This window comes from Garra rufa, chromosome 15 (genome assembly GCF_049309525.1).
Source record: "Garra rufa chromosome 15, GarRuf1.0, whole genome shotgun sequence".
Lineage (NCBI taxonomy): Eukaryota > Metazoa > Chordata > Actinopteri > Cypriniformes > Cyprinidae > Garra > Garra rufa.
Genome location: NC_133375.1, coordinates 4,870,717 through 4,894,149, shown reverse-complemented (window position 1 = coordinate 4,894,149; position 23,433 = coordinate 4,870,717). Strand labels below are relative to the sequence as shown.

Sequence of the window (23,433 nt, the reverse complement as noted above, 5' to 3'; positions counted from 1 at the left end):
ACAAAAAAAAAATACAAAACAAACAAACTAACTAAATAAATAAATAAATAATAATAATAATAATAATAATAATAAATAAAAAAAAATACACACAGGGAAAATAAAATAATAAAACTAAAATAAAATAAAATAAATAAAATGTTGACAGAATTTCATTCAGATACAAACAGGGTAAAATAAAGTAGGTCTTTGGTATCAGAAAATTTCTATATGACTAACTTAATGGATTAAGATTTTAAACCCTGTGAGCTGGGATCTATGAACTATCTCCACCTTTGGGTCAGGTGAAGACAAATGAGTCAAATTAGTAGAGAAAGTGATGAGCTACAGGAGGTGAGAGTGAAGGGAACTGTAAGTGAAGAAGTGAATCAGAGAGAGAAAGTGAGCGGGCTGCACCAGGCAGAGCTCTGTTAAGACAAGCCCTAAATTGTTTCCCACAGGAAGTAAAGAAGGGAGCGGCACAATATCACTGTGGCAACGTCACAGGACCCAGCCCCACAACCCACGCTCACCCTCTATTTATAAAACACCACCTTGGCCCAATGACTCTCTCCTATCTCTCTTCTTGGCACGAATGTCAAGTATGACAACTGGATCATACATCACACAAACATAATACTAACTTAAAATGACAAAATCCATCTTAAATAGATTCATAATGGTTATGGCCACTTTCATAGCAAAACACAACAAACTTCTATTCTCTCTCTCGCTCGACCCAAAAAAACAACAACAAAATACAAAACAAAACAAAAAAGGTGGTGACAGCACCAAAACTAATTTAGGAGGGGAGAAAACTAAATAAACTTAAACAACTACATTTAAAGATGACTGATGGATAAAATAAAGTCCTGATATTACACATTTTCTTACACAAATTCTTTTTAAAATCTTTTCAGTCCATTTTGATTAGTGATTAAGATTTTTTTTTTTAAGTAATTTTAATTTAGGATGATTCACTAATAAACTATTCAGAGTAATTTGTTTGACTAATTCAAGAAAAGAATTCAAGAAAGAAAAAATACATAAAACATTTACTACATAAATATCTATGATTTTGCAAAAAAAAAAAAAAAAAAAAAAGACACTATCCCTGAAATGAAATTAAATACTGATGGATTTTCATTCAGATACACAAATGGAAAACAAAATAACAAAATAAAATTTAGAATGATTCACTAAAAAAAAAAAAAATAATAATCTGAGTGATCTTTTTGATCAATTCAAGAAAACAATTAGAAATATAATTTACTATATATAAAATAATAATAAAAAAAATACTGACAGAATTTCATTCAGATACACACAGGGAAAATACAATTTAACAAAACAATAAATATATAAAAAAAAAATACTGACCAAATTTCAAATACTAGGGGTGTAACGATATGCCTATAGGTCACGATACGGTACGTATCGCGATATTGGGTTCACGATACGATACATATCACAATATTTTGAACAAAAATTAAAACATGAAACTGAAAATCAAACAACAGATTTATTAAAAAAAATAAACAAATTTGAATAGTTTTCTTAGTTTTACATACAAGGTCACATTTTAAGGTTTAATAAAAACCTTCTGTATTAAATTTAACAACTGATAAGGTCTGTCTGTCACTGATTTTTTTTTTTTTTTTTAATTTAACATGATAGTGATAAAATTGTCAAGATGTCAAATTCTTTAAACCTGCAAGCGATGCAAGATTCTATGTGTGTGTGAAACAGAGTCCTACCCGACGGGTGAACCGCTATAACTGACGTAACGGTGGAATAATATTTATCTGTCAGGTGCAGTGCGGGTGACAGGCACGGGTATTTGCTCTTTGGACTCAATCCGGTACACGCTGACGCTGCTCTCAAACGGTCCCGTGCTTGTGTTCGCGCTCTGTCTGAAGACCGTTTAAAAGCCATTTCACATGGGACGCGTCAAGCGGTGGAATCTCTGCGCGGCTGACGCTTTCTCTCATAGTGAAAGTGTTTTGCAGTCGAGCTGGTGTTCGCGACGCGGTCTCGGGGTAAACGTATTGCAAACAACAAGGTCTCATTTTACTTTACAAAAACAAAATAAATGAAACGTAATGAAAATACTATATTTGTTATTTTATGTGACAATGACTAGTGTGGTTTTCATGTCAGACACAGTTTACTATGACATTTTACACATAATTGTATTTTTACTGCGCAGGGAACTATAAGTGATCTTTATTAATAGCCTTTCTCCGTATTTTATGGATCATACAGCTCCGAAATGTTGCCATACTGCTGACTTAAATGAGGAGGGAGGGTCCGCAATCTCTGGGTTGGTTGTCATGTTTCCTCACGTTCTTCTTCAACTAGCTCAACTTTTGCAGGCAGGCGTCACATTGGAAAGGTAGTCACGATGTGTCACGATTCTCCCTTATCACACCGCGACACAGGATCGTGGATCTGAGTGTCGCGATTTCGGTTTAATATCGCGTATCGTTACAGCCCTATCAAATACACACCGCCAAAATAAAATAAAATAAACATGGAATTTTATTCAGATACACAGATGGTAAAATAAAATAGAAGTAAAGTAAAGTAAAGTAAGGTAAAGTAAAGTAAAGTAAAGTAAAGTTAAATTAAATTAAATTAAATTAAATTAAATTAAATTAAATTAAATTAAATTAAATTAAATTAAATTAAATTAAATTAAATATTGACAGGATCTATTGACGTAGATACATGGAGAGTAAAATAAAATAGAATAAAGTAAAATAAATTAAAATAAAATAAAAAAGGTAAAAAAAATAAAATAAATGTGGAATTTCATTCAGATACACAGAAGGTAAAATAAAATAAAATAAAAGTAAAATAAAGTAAATTACAATACAATAAATGTAAAATAAATAAATAAAATTAAATACAATTAAATATTGACAGAATTTTATTTAGATACACGAAGGGTAAAATAAAATAGAATAAAGTAAAATAAATTAAATTAAATCAATTAAAATATTGATAGAATTTAATTTTAAATACATAGTGTAAAATAAAAAAAATAAAATAGTAAAATAAAGTAAAATAAAATAAAAAGTAAAATAAATAAAATTAAATACAATTAAATATTGACAGAATTTTATTTAGATACACAAAGGGTAAAATAAAATAGAATAAAGTAAAATAAATTAAATTAAATCAATTAAAATATTGATAGAATTTCATTTTAAATACAGTGTAAAATAAAAAAAAATAAAATAGTAAAATAAAGTAAAATAAAATAAAAAGTAAAATAAATAAATAAAATTAAATACAATTAAATATTGACAGAATTTTATTTAGATACACAAAGGGTAAAATAAAATAGAATAAAGTAAAATAAATTAAATTAAATCAATTAAAATATTGATCGAATTTCATTTTAAATACATACAGTGTAAAATAAAAAAAATAAAATAGTAAAATAAAGTAAAATAAAATAAAAAGTAAAATAAATAAATAAAATTAAATACAATTAAATATTGACAGAATTTTATTTAGATACACAAAGGGTAAAATAAAATAGAATAAAGTAAAATAAATTAAATTAAATCAATTAAAATATTGATCGAATTTCATTTTAAATACATACAGTGTAAAATAAAAAAATAAAATAGTAAAATAAAGTAAAATAAAATAAAAAGTAAAATAAATAAATAAAATTAAATACAATTAAATATTGACAGAATTTTATTTAGATACACAAAGGGTAAAATAAAATAGAATAAAGTAAAATAAATTAAATTAAATCAATTAAAATATTGATCGAATTTCATTTTAAATACATACAGTGTAAAATAAAAAAATAAAATAGTAAAATAAAGTAAAATAAAATAAAAAGTAAAATAAATAAATAAAATTAAATACAATTAAATATTGATAGAATTTTATTTAGATACACAAAGGGTAAAATAAAATAGAATAAAGTAAAATAAATTAAATTAAATCAATTAAAATATTGATAGAATATCATTTTAAATACACACAGTGTAAAATAAAAAAAATAAAATAGTAAAATAAAGTAAAATAAAATAAAAAGTAAAATAAATAAATAAAATTAAATACAATTAAATATTGACAATTTTATTTAGATACACAAAGGGTAAAATAAAATAGAATAAAGTAAAATAAATTTAATTAAATCAATTAAAATATTGATAGAATTTCATTTTAAATACATACAGTGTAAAAAAAAAAAAAAGTAAAATAAAGTAAAATAAAATAAAAAGTAAAATAAATAAATAAAATTAAATACAATTAAATATTGACAGAATTTTATTTAGATACACAAAGGGTAAAATAAAATAGAATAAAGTAAAATAAATTAAATTAAATCAATTAAAATATTGATAGAATTTCATTCAGATACACACAGGGTAAAATAAAATAAAGTAAAAATAAAATAAAGCAAAATTAAGTCAAATAAAGTAAAATAAAAGTAACTTTTTTGTAGTCACTCCATGTAGTCATTCATAGTAAGCCAGCAATACAAAATTGCTTTAAAAAAAAAAAAGTTATACATTTTACTTTTTTGTTTAGTGATTTACACAGGAACCTAAGCTGTGCCACATATAATCAAATAAAGACAAAAGTAAAGATAAAATAATACAAAACACTATTTAATATACAGCTTTATCATCTGTACATTTCCTCAAATCATACGGCATTAGTAGGCAAGGCAAAACATTAAAAGGAAAACTTAAAGTTAGTAATCTTCAATTTTTGGGCCAGTGACCCTCCACAGACGCACAAGCATCACCTATTCACCAACATCTACCCACACTACATTAGTGAAATAAAAACGTGATCATGTTACATGGAATATTCCAGGAGGAATTTGCATCTTTTGTCCCCTGAGAGCAGGTTGGGAGCAGGTTAGTGCCTGCTCTGTCTATAATAACAGTATACGGGTGTTGTTCTTGGAAGTAAGCAATCTAAAAACATTCGCTGTAATCTAGACAAACGCTTCAGACGGACTAGAGGACGGCCCGTCTGACTCGGCACAACCCAAACACACGCTCGTGTGCCCGTCCCGTCTAAAAGCTTGATGTTTGACTGAACATCCACATGACTGCGCACACACTTACGCTCCACCTCGCTGGTCGGCTGTATAATTTAACACCCGTCTAGTCTGGCTGCGGGTGTGGTGGCCGCTTGACAGAGAAGGACAGAAATAACAGTTGGGCCGAGTCGCAGTCGGCTGTTTGCAGCAGCGGCACACACTCACGCAGCTCCGCCAGCCAAACCAGAGTCTGGACGGGATGACCGCTGCAGCTACCCCGTGCTTCTGACAGTACGTCTGCGCAGGAGTTTACAGAGTTCACTGTACTTTGGGGCGTAACCCTGGGTGCTGTGTCATGCCTGAGAACCCAGGCCTTTATTATAGATCTTCTATTTGTAAAGATCAGAAGCTGGTCAGCATGTTTGACCAGCCCTGTGTCTCTTTTAAGCAGCACAGGAGACTCTAAACACACCGTGTGGCATCTCTCTGCTTGGGTTTGACAATGCCAGGGTGTTTGCTGTACTGGCCCCAGTCACAAGAGCCCACCCACAAGTCTCTAGGACTTTCTGGTATCTAGTTATGGCTCCGGTCGCTCCTTCAAAATGTAAGTTTATAGGACTGTTCCACCCATTTATTGTCTGGAAGGTGGAAATCATAAAAAAAAAAAAAAAAAAAAAAAAAAACGAATGGTGCACATAAAAATGAATATTGTGTGATTGTGTAAACCTTTTAGACTTTACTTCTTTTAGACTTTTACTTCTGCAAAACACAAAACATATTTTGGAAAATGTTCAGGTTTTCTTCATTGTTTATTATGTGTGTTGCTTATTTTTTCATTGTTTTTAGTTATCTTTATTTTGTTTTTGTGTTGTGTTTTTGTTTTATTATTGCATTGTATTTCTTGTTTTGCTTATTTGTTTTATTTTCATATTGTTTTTGTTTGTTTTGGAGTTTTTGTGTTTTAAGGTTTATTTGTCTTGTTTTTTGTTTTTCTTGAGTTGTTTTTCTTATGTTCGTGTTAATTGTTTTATTGTGTTGTGTTGCTCTTTATTTGTTTTGTTTTTGTGTTGTTTTTTGTCAGTTTTGCATTGTGTTGTTTTGTTTCCGAGTTGTGTGTTTGTCTAAGTTTTTGTTTTATTCTGGTGTTCTTTGTTTTGTTTGTGTTATATTTTTGCTTTTTTGCAATTAGATGTTTGTTGAGCCGTTTTGTAAAGTGTTTTTTGTTGAGTTGTTTTGTTTTTAGATGAATCTTTGATATTTATTTTTTTTGGGTGTGTGTGTTGGTTTTTTGTTTTATTTTTGTGTCAAGTTTTGTTTGTCAGTTGTTTTTGTTTAGTTTGTGTTTTGTCTTTTTGTTTTATTTTTGCTCCAAAACTAAACAAACTTTACATTTTTGTTTAGTTTTTGTTGAATTTTGGTGAGTTATTTGGTTCCTTTTTTTGTTTGTTTTCTGCCATTTTATATTGTTTTTGTATTTATTTTGTATTCGTTTTATTTATTTGCTTTTAGATTTTTTTTTAGATGTCTTTGTTTTATTTTCTGTTATTTTTTTTGCTCATTTTTTGTTGTTTTAGTTTTATATTTGTCATGCTTTTGTTTGTTCTCGAGTTGTTTTTTGTTTTCTTATTTTACGTTTTGTTTTCTGTTGTTTTTCTATTTATTTTAGCATCATGTTTTCGTTGATTTTGTGTCATGTTTTGTTTTTTGTTCAGTTGTTTTTGTTTAGTTTTACATGTTTTTTTAGATGTATTTGTGTTTTGTTTTCTATTATTTTTTTGTTTTCATTTAGATTTTTTTGTTTTGTTTGAGTGATTTTTGTTTAGTTATTTTTGCATCATGTATCGTTTTCTGTTTTTTGTTGTTTTTGTTGTTTTTTGTTGTGTCATGTTTTGTTTTGTGGAGAGATGTGTTTTTGTTTAATTTTTGTGTTGTTTTGTTTTCTGATATTTTGTTTTGTATTGTTTTTGTTTTATTGTTGCATCATGTTTTGTTTTTGTTTAGTTTTATGTTATTTTCTGCTTTTTTGTTTTAGTTTATATTTGTTTTATATTTGCCATGCTTTTGTTGATTTTTTGTTTTTTAGTGTTTTTTGGTTGTTTGATTATTTTTTTAGTGTTTTTATTGTTTTATTGTTGCATCACTTTTTAGTTGTTTTTATGTTTTGTTTTCTGTTATTTCGTTAAGTTTGTGCTTGTTTCGTTTAATTTTTGTGTCATATTTTGTTTTTTTTAGTTGTTTGTTTAGTTTTACATGTTAAGATGTTTTTGTTTATTTTTTGTGTTGTTTTCTGTTATCTTTGTTGATTTTTGTTTGTTTTAAAGTGTTTTTTGTTTTGCTTTTGTGTTTTATCTTCTGTTATTTTGTTTTAGTTTTGTTGATTTGTTTTTTTTGTTTTAGTTTGTTGTTTTCTGTTATTTTGTTGATTTTGTTTGTATTTGGTTTTATTTGTTTGTTTTTAGATTTTTTTTAGATTTTTGTTTTTTTCTGTTATTTTCTGTTCATTTTTGTTGTTCATTTGTCATGCTTTTGTTCATTTGTTTTTGTTTGTTCTCCAATTGTTTTTTGTTTTCTGCTATTTTATGTTTTGTTTTCTGTAGTTTTGTGTTGTTTTTGTATTTATTTTAGCATCATGTTTGTTGATTTTTGTGCCATGTTTTGTTTTTTTGTTCAGTTGAGTTGTTTGTTTGTTTAGTTTTACATGTTTTTTTAGATGTTTTTGTTTATTTTTTTGTGTTTTCTGTTATCTTTGTTGATTTATTTTTGTTTGTTTTATGTTTAGCTTTTGTGTTTTATCTTCTGTTTTGTTGTTTTTGTTTTATTTTTGTTGATTTGTTTTTTGTGTTTTAGTTTTTTTGTTGATTTTGTTCGTGTTTGCTTTCATTTTATTTTTGTGTCATGTTTTGTTTTTTGTTGAGTTGTTCGTTTTGTTTTTTGTTATTTTTGCTTTATTTTGTTTCATGCTTTTTTGTTGATTTGTCTTTGTTTTTGGAGTGGTTTTTGTTTAGTTTTATTTCTGTTATTTAATTTGTTTTATTTTTGCATCGTTTTGTTTTGTTGTTTTTGTGTTCTTTTGTATTTTTCTGTGCTGTTTGTGTGCATGTGTCTGTGTGTTGCATTGTTTGTTTTGCTTTGTCTATGCAATAAAAATCAGTGGGGTCCAATACAATGTTGTTACGGACCCCACTGACTTTAAAGCATATGCAAGAACAGATTAAATATTCTTCAAAATATCTTTTTTTTTTAAATAATCAGCAGAAGAAAGAACAGTAAATAATGCAGGTTCAGAGCATGAGAGTGAGCAAATGATGACACAATTAAAATATTTGGGGTGAATTATGAATTATGAATTGCATGATTTGAGGTTTCATCCACGTCTGTAGCACACTGCAGGACGAGTTAAGCACAAGCCAAGCTGAACACTTACTGTTGGAGATTTGAATCAAGCCTCACATATGAGCAACAGTCAGTGGTGTTTGCTAAGACAAGCATCACTATTACTAACATATCTCGCCGTGACACATATCAGAAAAGCAACATTCCATCTTGATCAACAAAGACTTCAATGAACCAAGTCAAAACAACCTCCCCCTAATGCATATTGCCCAGCAGATATAATGGAGTGCTACTCACACGATTCAAAACTGTTGCTGACTTCTGTTAGCGCAGACAAAACACACACTCAAAGCGAGAGGCACGCACTCACCTGGTTTAGAAATAAGTTATCACATTAAGAGATCCGACATCTGTCTGAAGCCATTAGGGTTTCAACAGCTTTTCAGAAGGATCGCATTATATATACTTTCCTCCCATGAACACTGGGAGAACAACGAGAAAGAAACGAGAAACGCTGAGCTATTCAGGCACTAATGGAATCTTGTCTTTCATGGTATCTTGGCTTATGGCTGATTAAATGTGTTGCGGCGCAGCGGAAAACAAAGCTGTGTGTTTTAAGGATTCCACTGGAGGCGAGACTCAAAGAATGCTGTTTTGTTTAATGCTAAACATGAGATTTCCAGCATGCTTGATATAGATGCATACTAAGTTTGAAAGAGTCCATGCTCTAAAACATCAGTGGGGGATGATCACAAAAACACGTCCAGCTCATCTTTCACCGACAAATTATATTTTGCATGGAGGGAATATTTTTAGGACCATCAACACTTTTTCAACCATTTTTTTTCCCCACGTAGTGACATTATTCAGTTTCCCTTTTCAAACAGGATAATGTTTCTGGTTTTCTCTTTTTAATACCATATTATTCCTTTTCTGCATTTTAATGTATTTCATTTAGCATTCATTAAAGGCAAATGTGTATGATGTACAAAGTAAAATACATTATATATATATATATATATATATATATATATATATATATATATATATTTTTTTTTTTTTTTTTTAATAAGCACATTCCTTCCCAAAATTCACATTAGACTTGCTTGCTTTTAATCTATGAAGATTATTACTGTGTTCTTGATATAGTATTATTCCTGGTCGACTTTTTTTTACATGTAAATCAGCACATTAAAAGGCAGTGCAACAAATATTACTTGATGTATAATTCTTTAAATAATAAATGATATATATATATATATATATATATATATATATATATATTTATTTTTTTTTTTTTAATTACTCTGAAGATAAGATTGAAGGAAATGTGCTCAACTGTCTTGAGAATGATTTTTTTTTTCATGAAAAACAGCAAAATCAGTAATATTGTGAAATGTTATTGCAATTAAAAATTTGTTTTTTTTAGTACATTTTAAATATATATTTTTAATTTTGTGATGGCAACGCTAAATTAAGCCTTCAGTGTCAAATTATACTTCAAAAATCATTCTAATATGCTGATTTGCTCAAGAAAACAAGTATACTTTATTTTATTGTCCAAAAATGAATGGTATATTAAATGGTAGTGTATAAACTAAACTAGAATACAACTTATTCACCAAGGATACATTAAATTGTTTAAAAGTGACAGTAAAAGACATTATTTTGTTTTATTAATTATTTTTTCCTTAAACCATTTTCTGAAAATGGTATATTAAAAAAAAAATCAGCAATTAAAAGTTTTTTTTTAACTGTGAGTTTTTGAATAAAATAAAATATTGCGTAAAATAAATAAAAGGATTAAACTTTTATTCAGCAAGGATGCGTTAAATTAGTTTAAATACAATAAATCTTTTATTCATCAAGGACACATTGAATGATTTAAAAGTGACAGTAAAGACATTTAATTTAATTGTATATATTTATTTTTTTGAACTGTGATTCAAAGTTTTTGAACAGAATAAAATAAATTATTATTATTTATTTTTTTATTCAGCAAGGATGCATTAAATTGTTAAAAAGTGACAGTAAAATATTATTTATTTTATTTTATTTAAACTGTGATACCTCAAAGCTTTTTAATGGCATACTGAATAAAATCTAATTAAATTAAATTAAATAAAATAACTTTTATTCAGCAAGGATGCATTCAATTGTTTACAAGTGACAGTAAAGACATTATTCTATTATATTTTTTATTTTATTTTATTGAAACTGTGATACCTTAAAGTTTTTGAATGGTATACTGAATAAAATAAAATAAAATAAAATAAAATAAAATAAAATAAAATAAAATAAAATAAAATAAAACAAAAATAAAATGTTATTGTATTTTATTCGAAACTGTGATACCTCAAAGTTTTTGAATGGTATATTAAATTGTATTGTCAAAAAAACAAATACTGAAATAAAATAAAACTTTTATTCATCAAGGATGCATTAAATTGTCGAAAAGTGGCAGCAAAGACATTTATAATGTTACAAATGAGTTTTATTTCAAACGAATTCTGTTTTTTTTTTTGGAACTTTCTATTTATCCTGAAAAAAAAAATGAAAATTTTTCAAAATATGTTTGCAACACAGAAAAGATTATTAATAATTGAACTCAAATATTCAATAATAATTGAGCACCAAATCAGCATTTCTGAAGAATGCTATAAATAATAAATAAGACACTGGGGGTATAATTAATAATATAATTATTTGCTTTTAATGCTGAGGTGAAATATAGATAATTTCTCAACAATTGTGAGATTCACTCAAGAATATCTGTTCAATAAGTCGTTCAATATTTCCAGTGGCTTTCAAGCAGTCATATTTGTTAGCTTGCGGAAGTAAAGTGGTCAGCTGTAAGCTTGCATGTGTGTGTGTGTATATGAGTGTGTGTGTGTATGCTGAGCAGGGTTTTCTCTGCTGTTTAAAGCCTCAACTGTGCTCATAGTATTTACGTGTACATGAATGTGTGTGTGTGTGTGTGTGTGTGTGTGTGTGTGTGTGTGTGTGTGTGTGTGTGTGTGTGTTTCTGGGCTTGAGGCCACAGTAAGAGCCTACACACACGTCCGCCACACACCCACCAGTTAGCGGAAATGAGAACCATTCCATCCTGCCACCAAACATACACACACACACACACAGTACACACACACCCCACAAGAACACACTTTCTATCCATCTTCCTCTGACTCGCTGTCTTTCCTCACACACGACAGCTGTACGGCTTCACCAGAGCTGACCAAAACCTCTTTGTGGTCAAGAGTACAGTAATAAAAAAACAAATATAATTATTTCTTACATAATTGAACACGAATCAGCAAATCCTTCAGGAATGAAAGTAGAGTAAGAAGTGACTCCAAGAATCCTCAAACACACACACACACAGAGGCGTTTGTTAGGAGTGTCTCCGCACCCACTCCTCTTCCTAGTCGCTCGTTAAGGCCTGCTTCCTGTTCCGGCCCGTCCCACGAGAGGACGGAGGCATGGAATAGCACTCATGGGGGCGAGAGAGGAGTGGAGGGGCGGACAGCCAAATAAACTTTCCTCCAGACGCACTCTTTCATTCAGGACAGACCTGCAGCCGTCAGAGCGTTTCTCATATAACGCTCGCCGCTTTTAATGCGCGCAGCTGAGAGGAAGTCTGGCGACCTGAAGGAGAGTCATTAACACACCTTCCACACACTCATCAATTGCAGAAGCCGGGCTGCAGCTCACTTATGCGATAAACATATCAGTGGCGACCGAAATAGAATAGCGCAGATTTTTTCCACCGAGGACGCGCAGATTGATTCCAGGTGTTTAAAGACAATAACATAACTCCAGCCAGCATTCATAACTATCTTCAGATCACACATATATGGACTGTTAATGAACGCAGATTCAAAAGGCATAATCAATTCCAGGACAGATGTCCAGTGGAAGATGATGCCTCAGATGGAAAATATTTGAAGTTCAACATCAAATTTTTTCCATTAAAAAAAAAAAAAAAAAAGACTGAAACAGATAAAACAGCTCTGATCCAAATCTTGAGCTGCCTCATTGTCTGCACCCTACATATGCAGCATACCTATCCACAGTGTACAAAAATGGTCGTGAATTTAACGGTAAAACACTGTAAAAATGCTACAGTAAAAACATTGAAAACGGTTCCCCTACTATATACGGTGAAAAACTGTACTGGACATTGCATGTAATTTTACGGTAGTACACCGTTACCAGAAGTGAAAAAGATCTTAAATTATCACAAGTAAAAAAAGTACGTAAAATAAAACAAAACATATTCAGCAAGGATGCATTAAATGTGTTTAAAATTGACAGTAAATACATTTTACTTTATTTATTTATTTATTTATTTTTTCAAAACTGAGATACATCAGTTTTTGAATGGTATATAAAATAAAATAAAACTTATTCCGCAAGGATGCATTAAATTTGTTTAAAAGTGACAGTAAATACATTTGATTTTATTTTATTTAAACTGTTATAAACTTTTTTAATAGAATAGAATAAAATAAATATTGAATAAAATCAATTAAAATAACATAAAAATTACTTTTATTCAGCAAGTATGCATTAAAGTAATTAAAAGTGACAGTATTTTATTTTATTTTACTGAAACTGTGATACCTTAAAGTTTTTGAATGTTATTTTGAAAAAATAAATAAATAAATAAATAAATAAATAAAATAATAAACTTTTATTTAGCAAGGATGCATTAAATTTGTTTCTTTGAGACTGTGATACCTCAAAGTTTCTGATTGGTACACTGAATGGTAGTGTCAAAAAAATTACTGTAAATTTAATGGTAAAAGACGCTACAGTAAAAACCTGTTAAATGGTTAACGGTAATTCCCCCTACTATATACGGTGAAAAACTGTATTGGACATTGAATGTAATTTCACAGTAGTACACCATTATCAGAATTTAAAAAGACCGTAAAATTTACAGGGAATAGCCGTTAATTGACATTCACAGAATTCCCTGCGTTACATTTGAAAAATGACTGTGAATTTAATGGTAAAAGTCTGTAAAAATTATACAGTAAAAAACTCGCAAATGGTTAACGGTAAGTTCCCCTACTATATATGGTGAAAAACTGTATTGGACATTGCATGTAATTTTACGGTAGTACATCGTGATCAGAAGTGAAAAAGATCGTAAAATAAAATAAAACAAAACTTATTCAGCAAGGTTGCATTAAAAGTGTTTAAAAGTGACGGTAAATACCTTTTTCAATAATAAAACTTTTATTTAGCAAGGATGGAATAAATTTGGTTCTTCGAGACTGTGATACTTCAAAGTTTGTCAATGGTATATTGAATGTTAGTGTAAAAAAATGACAGTGAATTTAATGGTAAAAGACGCTACAGTAAAAACCTGTTAAATGGTTAACAGTAAAAAACTGTATTGGACATTGCACGTAATTTCACAGTGGTACACCATTATCAGAATTTAAAAAGATCGTAAAATTATCAGACGTGAAAAAGACAGTAAAATTTACAGGGAATAGCCATTAATTGACATTCACAGAATTCCCTGCGTTACATTTGAAAAATGGCCGTGATTTTAATGGTAAAAGACTGTAAAAAATTATACAGTAAAAACCTTGTAAATGGTTAACGGTAAGTTCCCCTAATATATGTTATGATAAAAACTGTATTGGACATTGCATGTAATTTTACGGTAGTACACCGTTATCAGAAGTGAAAAAGATCGTAAAATTATCAGAAGTGAAAAAGGCCGTAAAATAAAACTTATTTAGCAAGGTTGCATTAAATGTGTTTAAAAGTGACAGTAAATACATTTTTCAATAATAAAACTTTTATTTAGCAAGGATGCATTAAATTTGGTTCTTCGAGACTGTGATACTTCAAAGTTTTTTAATGGTATATTGAATGTTAGTGTAAAAAAAAAATGACGCTACAGTAAAAACCTGTTAAATGGTTAACGGTAATTTCCCCTACTATATACGGTGAAAAACTGTATTGGACATTGCATGTAATACAGGGAATAACCGTAAATTGACATTCCCAGAATTCATATAACGGTTTCTTAGTTTTTTCTTATTAGCTTAGGGTTGTATGTTACATCTAATGTTGTTAAATGAATGTTTATGGCATTATTTCAGTTTCGCGTGTGTTACCATGATGATGTTTAGTGTTTGTGTAAATAGTACTGTGCTCCTTCTATATATGTTAATATTTAAAAGCTGCTTGTGATGGGCTTTGGTTCATCATGTGACTTTCTCATTATTCATTTCTCATTACAGTACTTCTATAGGTTGGTACATTAACATTATATCAGTCAGTGAAATGATGGTATTTAAATGTAAATTTAAGTTTAAAACATAAAACCTAAAAAGTTGCTACCATATTTTTTTACGGTAAAATTCTGTCAACCACAGCTGTCTTTTTTTGTTACCGTAAATTTTACAGATTTTTTTTTGTTTATAGTGCTGAGAAAAGCAGTGTTCATTTTGAAATTTAAGTCTGAAATTTTCGTCCGAATTTTTATGTTATGTCAATCAGGTTTGCACAAGTTGGATCGGGTTACAAATATATATGTACACCACCACTAAACATCACATTTTCATTTTTTGGTCAACTATCCCTTTAACTCAGTACATTGTGTCCTATTTTTATGGATAAAAAAATATTATTAACCCACTCATTTTATGGATTACCATCATGATGGCTGTGTGTAATATTTGAAGCTTCAACATTGTGGCCTCCATTGACTTCCATCATATGGACTCACAATAATGGAATATTTTTCTAAAAACCCTTAGTTATGTTAATCTGAAACAATGTCAAATACATCTTGTTTGGCATACACGTGTAAATGTAATAGTATGGGATGGAGAATCCCTTTAGTCTGCCAAAATGTGTCTGAATAGCCAGTTTACTAAATTTTGCAACAGAACCTGCTTTAAACACTTCAATAAACAGCAAAAAGTGCACTCACTTTTTCAAAGGGTCGATCACGGTCCTCTGAATCTGATTGACCTGCATAAGCAAAAAAGAAAAAGAAAAAAACAAACACATTAGCTAAAAAAATAAATAGTTCATATCAGCTGAATGACAACCACCAAATAAATTACATTGATCATTACGGTGGAACACAACAAAACAATCAAAAATAAATAACTGTTCAGTGAAACTAATTGGCAGCAGGATCTGACATGACCCCCACATTTAGAAGATCAACAGCTGTCACTGCTCCTTTTCAACGCAAAGAGCGTTCAAATGAGAAGTATGGAGAAAAACTTTGTGACGTTGTTTCTTTATTGTGCTCCTGGCCTGAGGAAAGCAGCGCGAAAGACGTGAATATTAATTGTGCAGTGAATACAAAAGGCTGGAATCGTCGAGGGACGGCACATGAAAGCGCAGCCCCGGCTGGGGTTGCAAACGCTGAAGAGGGTGGGCCGCCGTACGAGATGAAAGTTCTTTGCAAACAAACATTTTTAACAATAACAGTTTATATTCCCCTCGTTCCTCCATGTGGTGTCAGGGCTGGAGAGGAGAAGAGGAGGAGGAGGAAGAGGAAGAGGAGAGAGGAGGGAAGGGGGGTGTTTGAGTTAAATGGGTGTAAACGAACGTCGCATTGCCGCCTCAAGCCCCAAACCAACAAAGTCTTAAAAGTTGCCACACAATTAAAACCTTAAACTTGCTAAACATCATTTACATTGCAGATCTGAGATGTCACTAGGATGTGGTTGGCTGACAGAATGCTAACCTAACCTGCAAACAATGCAAGAAGAGACCGAAGCAGACAGAACAGAAGCCGACAACAAGCTGACAGGCCCATCAGAGGATCGTAGCTTATGGAGCTAATCAACAACTCACTCGCTATTGAGAGCAGAGTCAGTCACTGAGAGCAAATAAAACACGAGCCCCGAACAGAACGATTCATTAAAGATGAGATGGCCTTCTTCCAAATTACGTCTTTAATCAATAAAGCCAAAAACAGCATTAAAACAGGTCCTTGAGACTCAAAAACCTTGAGTCCGAAATTCAGGTCCAAAATTTTCACAAAATTTTTTACACATAAAAAAAAAAAAAACGACCTCATGTTGTGTCAATCAGTTCACACACGGCCTCCGAAACGTCGAAAAAATGTGCATCGGGTTAAATTTACTGCATGCTTTGCCTCAATAATCATTTTGAGAGGTATTTTATTTTTGACAGTTCAATAAAATCATCCTCACTGCTTGAAGACTCCATTTTGTATTATTTAAAAAAAAAAAAATTGCAACGGATTAATTTCTGTGATGATTTTTTAGGATGCAGAATACGACAAAAAAAAATAAATAATAATAAAATAAAAAAAAATAAATAAATAAAAAAAAAATTACTTGATGTGCAATGACCTTTAAGGTTAATTGCAGCTGTAAAACAAATAACAAATAACTCTTTTAACAAAGAAAAAATAAATCCCAAACTACTTTCTTAATTAATGTTTCTAGTTGCAATGCAAATTATTGTAAACTTAATGCACGTTGTAAATTTATTAAATAAATGAATAAAGTGACCCAATTTACATGTTTAATAAATGTTTTTAGTCTTAGGACAAATTATTGTAAACTTCAACTTAGTTGAAGTAAATGAACTCTAAACCTAAGAAATAAACAAACAACAATAAATAAATAAATCCCATATTACTTTCTTAATAAATGTTTCTAGTCTTTTAAAAAATAAATACGACCTCATGTTGTGTCAATCAGTTTACACACTGCCTCCAAAACGTAGAAAAAAATTGTATTGGGTTAAATTTACTGCATTTTTTTGGATCCATAATCATTTTGAGAGGTATTTTGACAATTCAATAAAATCATTCTCATTGCTTGAACGCAACTGTGAGTGATGAATAATAATAAAAAAAAAAAAAAAAAAACGTATCCGAATATTCCGAAACAATTACTTGATATGCAATGACCTTTGGGTTAATTGCAGCTGTAAATTAACTCTAAACAAATAACAAATAACTCTCTGAACAAACAAACAAATAAATTCCAAACTACTTTCTTAATAAACGTTTCTAGTCATAACGCAAATTATTGTAAACTTAAAGCACGTTGTAAATTAATTCAATAAATTAATACACTAATAAAGTGACCCAATTTACATTTTTAATAAATGTTTCTAGTCTTAGGACAAATGATTGTAAACTCTAAACCTAAGAAATAAACAAATAAATATACAATACATAAATTGCAAATTACTTTGTTAATAAATGTTTCTAGTCTTAACGCAAATTCTTGTAAGCTTAAATGTTAGTTGTAAATTAACTAAAATAAATAAAGTGACCCAATTTACATTTTTAATAAATGTTTTTAGTCTTATTTCAGCTTAATTATAGGTGTAAATTAACTCTAAACCTAAGAAACAAAAACAATAAATAAATAAATGCTAAATTAATTTCTTAATAAATGTTTCTAGTCTTAACGCAAATTATTGTAAACTTATTATTCGTTGTAAATTAATTAAAATCATTCAAACAATCCATCAATAAAGTGACCCAATTTACATTTTTAATAAATGTTTCTATTCTTAGGACAAATTATTGTAAACTTCAATTCAGTTATATCTGTAAATTAACTCTAAACCGAAGAAAACAAAAACAAACAAACAACAATAAATAAATTAATCCCAAACGACTTTCTTAATAAATGTTTCTAGTCTTAATGCAAATTATTGTAAACTTAATGTTCGTTGTAAATTAACTTAGTAAATAAATAAATAAAGTGACCCAATTTCCTTTTTTAATAAATGTTCCTAGTCTAATTTCAGCTTAATTATAGCTGTAAATTAACTCTAAACCTAAGAAATAAACAAACAAACAAACAATAAATTAATAAATACCAAATTACTTTCTTTAAAAAATGTTTCTAGTCTTAACACAAATTATTGTAAACTTACTTCACGTTGTAAACGAACAAACTAATTAACTAACTAAACAAATAAATAAAGTGACCCAATTTACTTTAATAAATGTTTCTAGTCTTAAGACAAATTACTGTAAACTTCGGGTTAGTTGTAGCTGTAAATTAACGCTAAACCTAAGCAACAAACACAATAAATACATAAATCCTAAATAACTTTCTTAATAAATGTTTCCAGTCCTAACGCAAATTATTGTAAACTTAAATGTTCATTGTAAATTAACACAGCAAACAAACAAGCAAATAGATAAATAAACAAATAAATACATATCAAATTAATTTCTTAATAAATGATTCTAGTTTTAATGCAAATCATTGTAAACTTAGGGTTAGTTGTAGTTGTAAATTAACTCTCAGAAACAAATAAACAAATAAATTGTGATATACATTTCCTATGCACATACAGTGATACACATTTCATCTAATATTTCACCTCAAACTAAGGTAGGAAAATGCACTAATTTTACACACACAATAAACATTAAATAACATTATATATTGATGTTATATCATAGTAGTTAATTCTTTTTATAACAGATTCTCATATTCAGGTATTTAAGCATATTGTATTTGTATTCAGGCATTTAAAAAGCAGCAACATAACCAAACACAGATAAAAGTTTAAATCAAAGTTAATTTCTTTCTCAGCTGAAAGAGGCGATGTAGCAGCAAGAGGAGAAAGAAAGAGATACAGTAAAGATAAGAGTAGACGGTGGGAATGATGGGGAAGTATATCTATATGATGAGAGAACAGCCTGAGGAAAACACTCCAGAGAGAGAGTGTGTGTGTGTGTGTGTGTGTGTGTGTGTGTGTGTGTGTGTGTGTGTGAATCAGAGGCCAGAGATCAACCACACACACAAAGACACATACACACAATAGATAACACCCAAAAATACATACAATGCATACCAACCCTGAAAAATCGATATTCCTCCCCACCAAGGCTGCTAGTTATTAACCATTAAAAGCTCTACAGGCCTTAAAGCTGCTAAAACACAGCTTAAAAATACCCAGTGCAGGCCTAGAATCAAGCTACACTTATTACCATAACATTTCCCTGCCTATTTGTATCCACCCTGGGGCAATCCATCTTTCCCTCGACGGAGAGGGGAAGACGACGGTTTAGTTATCTTTATATAACACAAATATGATTTGCCTGGCTACCGTGACAAAACCTCTCAATCTGAAGAACGGGGGGAGTTTGTTGCAGGTTTGCTATGTGATTCATGGAAGTCTTATTAACCATTCAAGCATCCCAGGGTGGTAATTCACACCAGCTCACTGCAAAATGCAGAGCTGAAAAATCAGCTGTGCTAACATCTCTCGTCGCCCACGGATAGAGCGCCGTTCGCTTGCCAAGTGCCCATACAGTAGAGTATGAGAAAACGGTGCTCAGGCGAAGAGGAGAGCGCTGTAGAAAGCATTTGGCTTTGGTGAATCTGACAGAGGGGTCAGCGGAGAGCAAGGATATTTGCATCAGGCTTCAATCTGCTATTTCTGAGATCTGCCGAGCTGCGGATTGCATTACAGCTAGAGGCACTCGTGGTGTATTTCGCACTGGCAGGTTTGTGCACCACGCCGTGTTTGAATGAGCAGCTATTGATGCCTTTGATTATCAGCTGAGGGCAACCATATTCAAAAATATGGAGTAAATTAAACCTCATCAAGACTACAAAAGGATCTATTTGCATTATGTAAATGTGGATCATGTAGTCATACATAAACAAAACAAGGTTCACACAAATGTTAAGCTTCAAAAACAACAACAAGAACAACAAAAAAAAGTATCAGTCAGATTTTTGAGCAATATTGCAAGGCTGGAGTCACACTGAAATCTGAATCTTCCTCTCTAGTGAGCTTTTAACTTAGGAACCAACGCTATCGAATAACTAAAACAGTGCATTAATCTCAAAAACTGATTCAATGATTTAAATGAACCATTCTTTTAAGTTGATTTTTTTTAATGGTTCATTCGTTTCAGACAATTTGTACGATTACTTGATTATTTAAAATGCAAGTTAGTTATTGTTTTTCTAAGGATTACTATTATTAACTCCGATATTATTCTTGCATACTCCTCCTAGGGGATGCACGCAATTCACACCAAACTTTGTCAACATGATGTTTCCATCCATTAGAATGATAAGTAAATGCATATAATCAGTTAAAATGTACTGTAAATATATAGTCTTATATAATTATTTTACAAATGCTTATAGATCATTAACGTAATTTAAAAATTCTTATAGATCTTTGTTTTATATATTCTACACTCACTTTTTCATTGTGGTGACTCATCTTTAAGACTACCAGAGGTTTAAATGTTTTCCCGATGCCACCAAGGGGCTTGTGCCCGTCATCGCTGCTTGCAGCTATATTTTATTTTCTTATTTGTTATTTTCTTATTTGTTATATTTTAGTCTGGAATAATACAATTTTAAATGTTTTATATATATAAATAAAAAGTGAAAATACAGCAAAAACAGTAATATTGTAAAATATTACAATTTCTCACTTAATATAAATATTTAAAGGTCAGTGTTAGATTTTCCATGTTTTTTTCCGCTTTCTTTGTTGCCAACAGCTTGTCACAAAGCTTAAAAAAAAAAAAATTAAACCTTCCCCAATTTCCCAGAATGAAAACCCGTAGGCTGACTTTTTTTGTAAAAGACATTTTTGCTGGGAAAATGTGACATTTACTTGTGCTCCCAAGAGCCTTACCAACAATCTTACACATGAATTAAATGCTTATGATCAGGTTAATGCTGCAAGATTTAATCTGTACTATGATATCAATGTGTCATGCAAAGAATCATTCAAACTATAGTTTGACATAGCCAGAACTATATACTCTACAGCAAGGCTGGCCAACATCAGTCCTTAAGAGCCACACTCACGCAGAGTTTTGCTCCAACCTTGATAAAATCTCACCTGCAAGTAGCTTTCTAGTAACTTGATTGCTTGTTCAGTTGTGTTTGATTAGGATCGGAGCTAAACTCTGTAGGACGGTCTCTCCAGGACCGACGCTGGCCACCCATGGTCTATAGTTTTAAATATACTTTATAAATAAGCTTCTGGCTGCAGTTCACTTAACAGGAACTGGTGTCGCTAATAACAAAGGTTTTTCAATTCTAAATAAAATGTAATTTACTCCTACAATGGCAAAGCTGAATTTTCAGCAACCATTTCTCTAGTTTTTAAACTTATTTACTCTGAAAGTCATGATAGGTCCTTGGTGTTTTACAGAAAAACTTGATGTAGCTACATGCACAGGATCATTCTCTCTTCCTTCATTTTTTTGATGTTTGTTCCAGCTCTGTCCACATAATGCGGATTTTCCGGTAAACTATAGGCGAGCTTTAAATGGTCAGCAGAAAATGTCAAAGTTGAAATTTTCTGAACTTTGAGCATGTTACAATGCCTTACACTGGGAGTAGTGCTGCGGCTTGATGCTTTGCCCCATAGAGTTCAATACACAGGGAATGTTGAAGAGCGCTACTCTTCTGACATCCAGTCAGTGCTGAGTGTACCGCTTAAGGGCTCTTAACCACTTTCAAAAGAAAACACTGACTCCAATGTGGGGAAATAAGAGGAAAAAAGGAAAAAGACAACAATCAGTACCACCAGCAGCAGGAAACAGAAGATAGCAACGCAGAGATGGGACTCATTTGAAGATGCATGTGCACACTGAGTGTGGAAGGGCGTGGGGTCTGCTGTGAGAAAAACTTACTCATACCCAATCTGCTGGAGGGAAGACAGAACGTACTTCTGCCAAAGTCAGAAACGCAACTATTTTTCTCGGCCAAAAGTAGAAAATAAACTTGGGTTAGAAGGTGTTGCAAGGCAGAAATGAAGTTAGTCTATGGTTCATTTTTGAGATGTACTAAACAGTCAAGTTATACATAAACATTAGCCAACTTCATCTGGACGCTTAATGGGAAGACAAATATAAACAGCTATTGCGAGAGAAAAAAAAAGATTGCACAGGAAAAAATATGCATTTAAGTTGCGGTCACATTGGCGAAAATAGGCATTGCTGCAGTGATGTATAAAGTACAATTCACTTTGAAATCCAATTTGCTTTATCATCTTGTTATGAAATCTTTCTCCCTTAAATAAAGTTTCCAATTGTGTGCGTACCAAATGAAATGACTATTTCACCCACAAAAATTCAAGTAACAGTGACTGAACCGTAAGACTGTGTCCGGTATTGCTGTTTTTAGGCATCTCACATCATGAGCACCACCTTAAGATGCTGGATAATGTTTAAAACAAACAGTGAAGAAGGTGTGGAGAAGTCTGTAATGATTTGGATAACCAAATGTTGTACAATAAACCCCATGAACTGCTTGAGTTATTAACATGTGTATTTAAATTCTGTTATTTACTCAACCTCAAGCTGTCCCAAACCTGTATATGTTTCACCTGTTGGGCATACAAGAACATACTTTCAAGAACGATGGAAACCAAACAGGTGCTAATCCCCACTGACTTCCAAAGTACTATCTCTTCATGCCAAGATGATCTTGAGTATACTGTCAGATTCTTTGAATAAACTCATCTTCTAAATATCAAACTCATCAATTCCATTCTTTGTCCATTCGTTCCCACTATATGCAAGTGATATGCATGAATAAACACAGACAAGTCAGACCTGAATAGTCAAATAAAAGAGATAAGCTGAAAGAGTTAACAAAAGACTAAATGACTTTCAGCTGAGACCATGATCTGTGTGTGTTCTAAGTGAAGATTCAGAAAGGCTGAAACACTTGTGGGTGTGTAAATGTGTTTAGCAGAATTTTATAAGGAAACACACTCTGCATTTTGTGTGCATCACCACTTGATTTGGAAAGTGGGATGAAGAAGCAAATGTATAGAGCATCTCTGGTTGCCATTCCCAGTGAGATTTTAAGCGTGTGTTTGGACGTTATTAAATGTTTGTGACTAATTTGATCATGCTTTCAGCTACCAATACACGTGTATTACACACACACACACACACTCACTCTTTACCATATTGAAATCCGCTCTGCAGAATTCCACTGATTTCCCCCCACAATTAGCACAGAAAATATGGAAGGAAAAAAAAGTGTACAGATTCTGTGTGGGCCTAGAGGTGAGTAAGCCAGATCTAGTGGTGGCAATATATGCTCAAA

The 23,433-nt window shown here is 30.9% G+C and overlaps 1 protein-coding gene across 1 annotated transcript in view; it reads right to left on the bottom strand.

The window, feature by feature from the left end:
* bin3 (bridging integrator 3) overlaps positions 1–23,433 on the bottom strand; it is a 100,807-nt gene that overhangs the window by 32,810 nt on the left and 44,564 nt on the right. Inside the window, exon 6 of the mRNA XM_073819386.1 lies at positions 15,300–15,340. Within this exon, the coding sequence (XP_073675487.1) occupies positions 15,300–15,340 (41 nt within the window). The remainder of the gene's footprint in view (positions 1–15,299; positions 15,341–23,433) is intronic.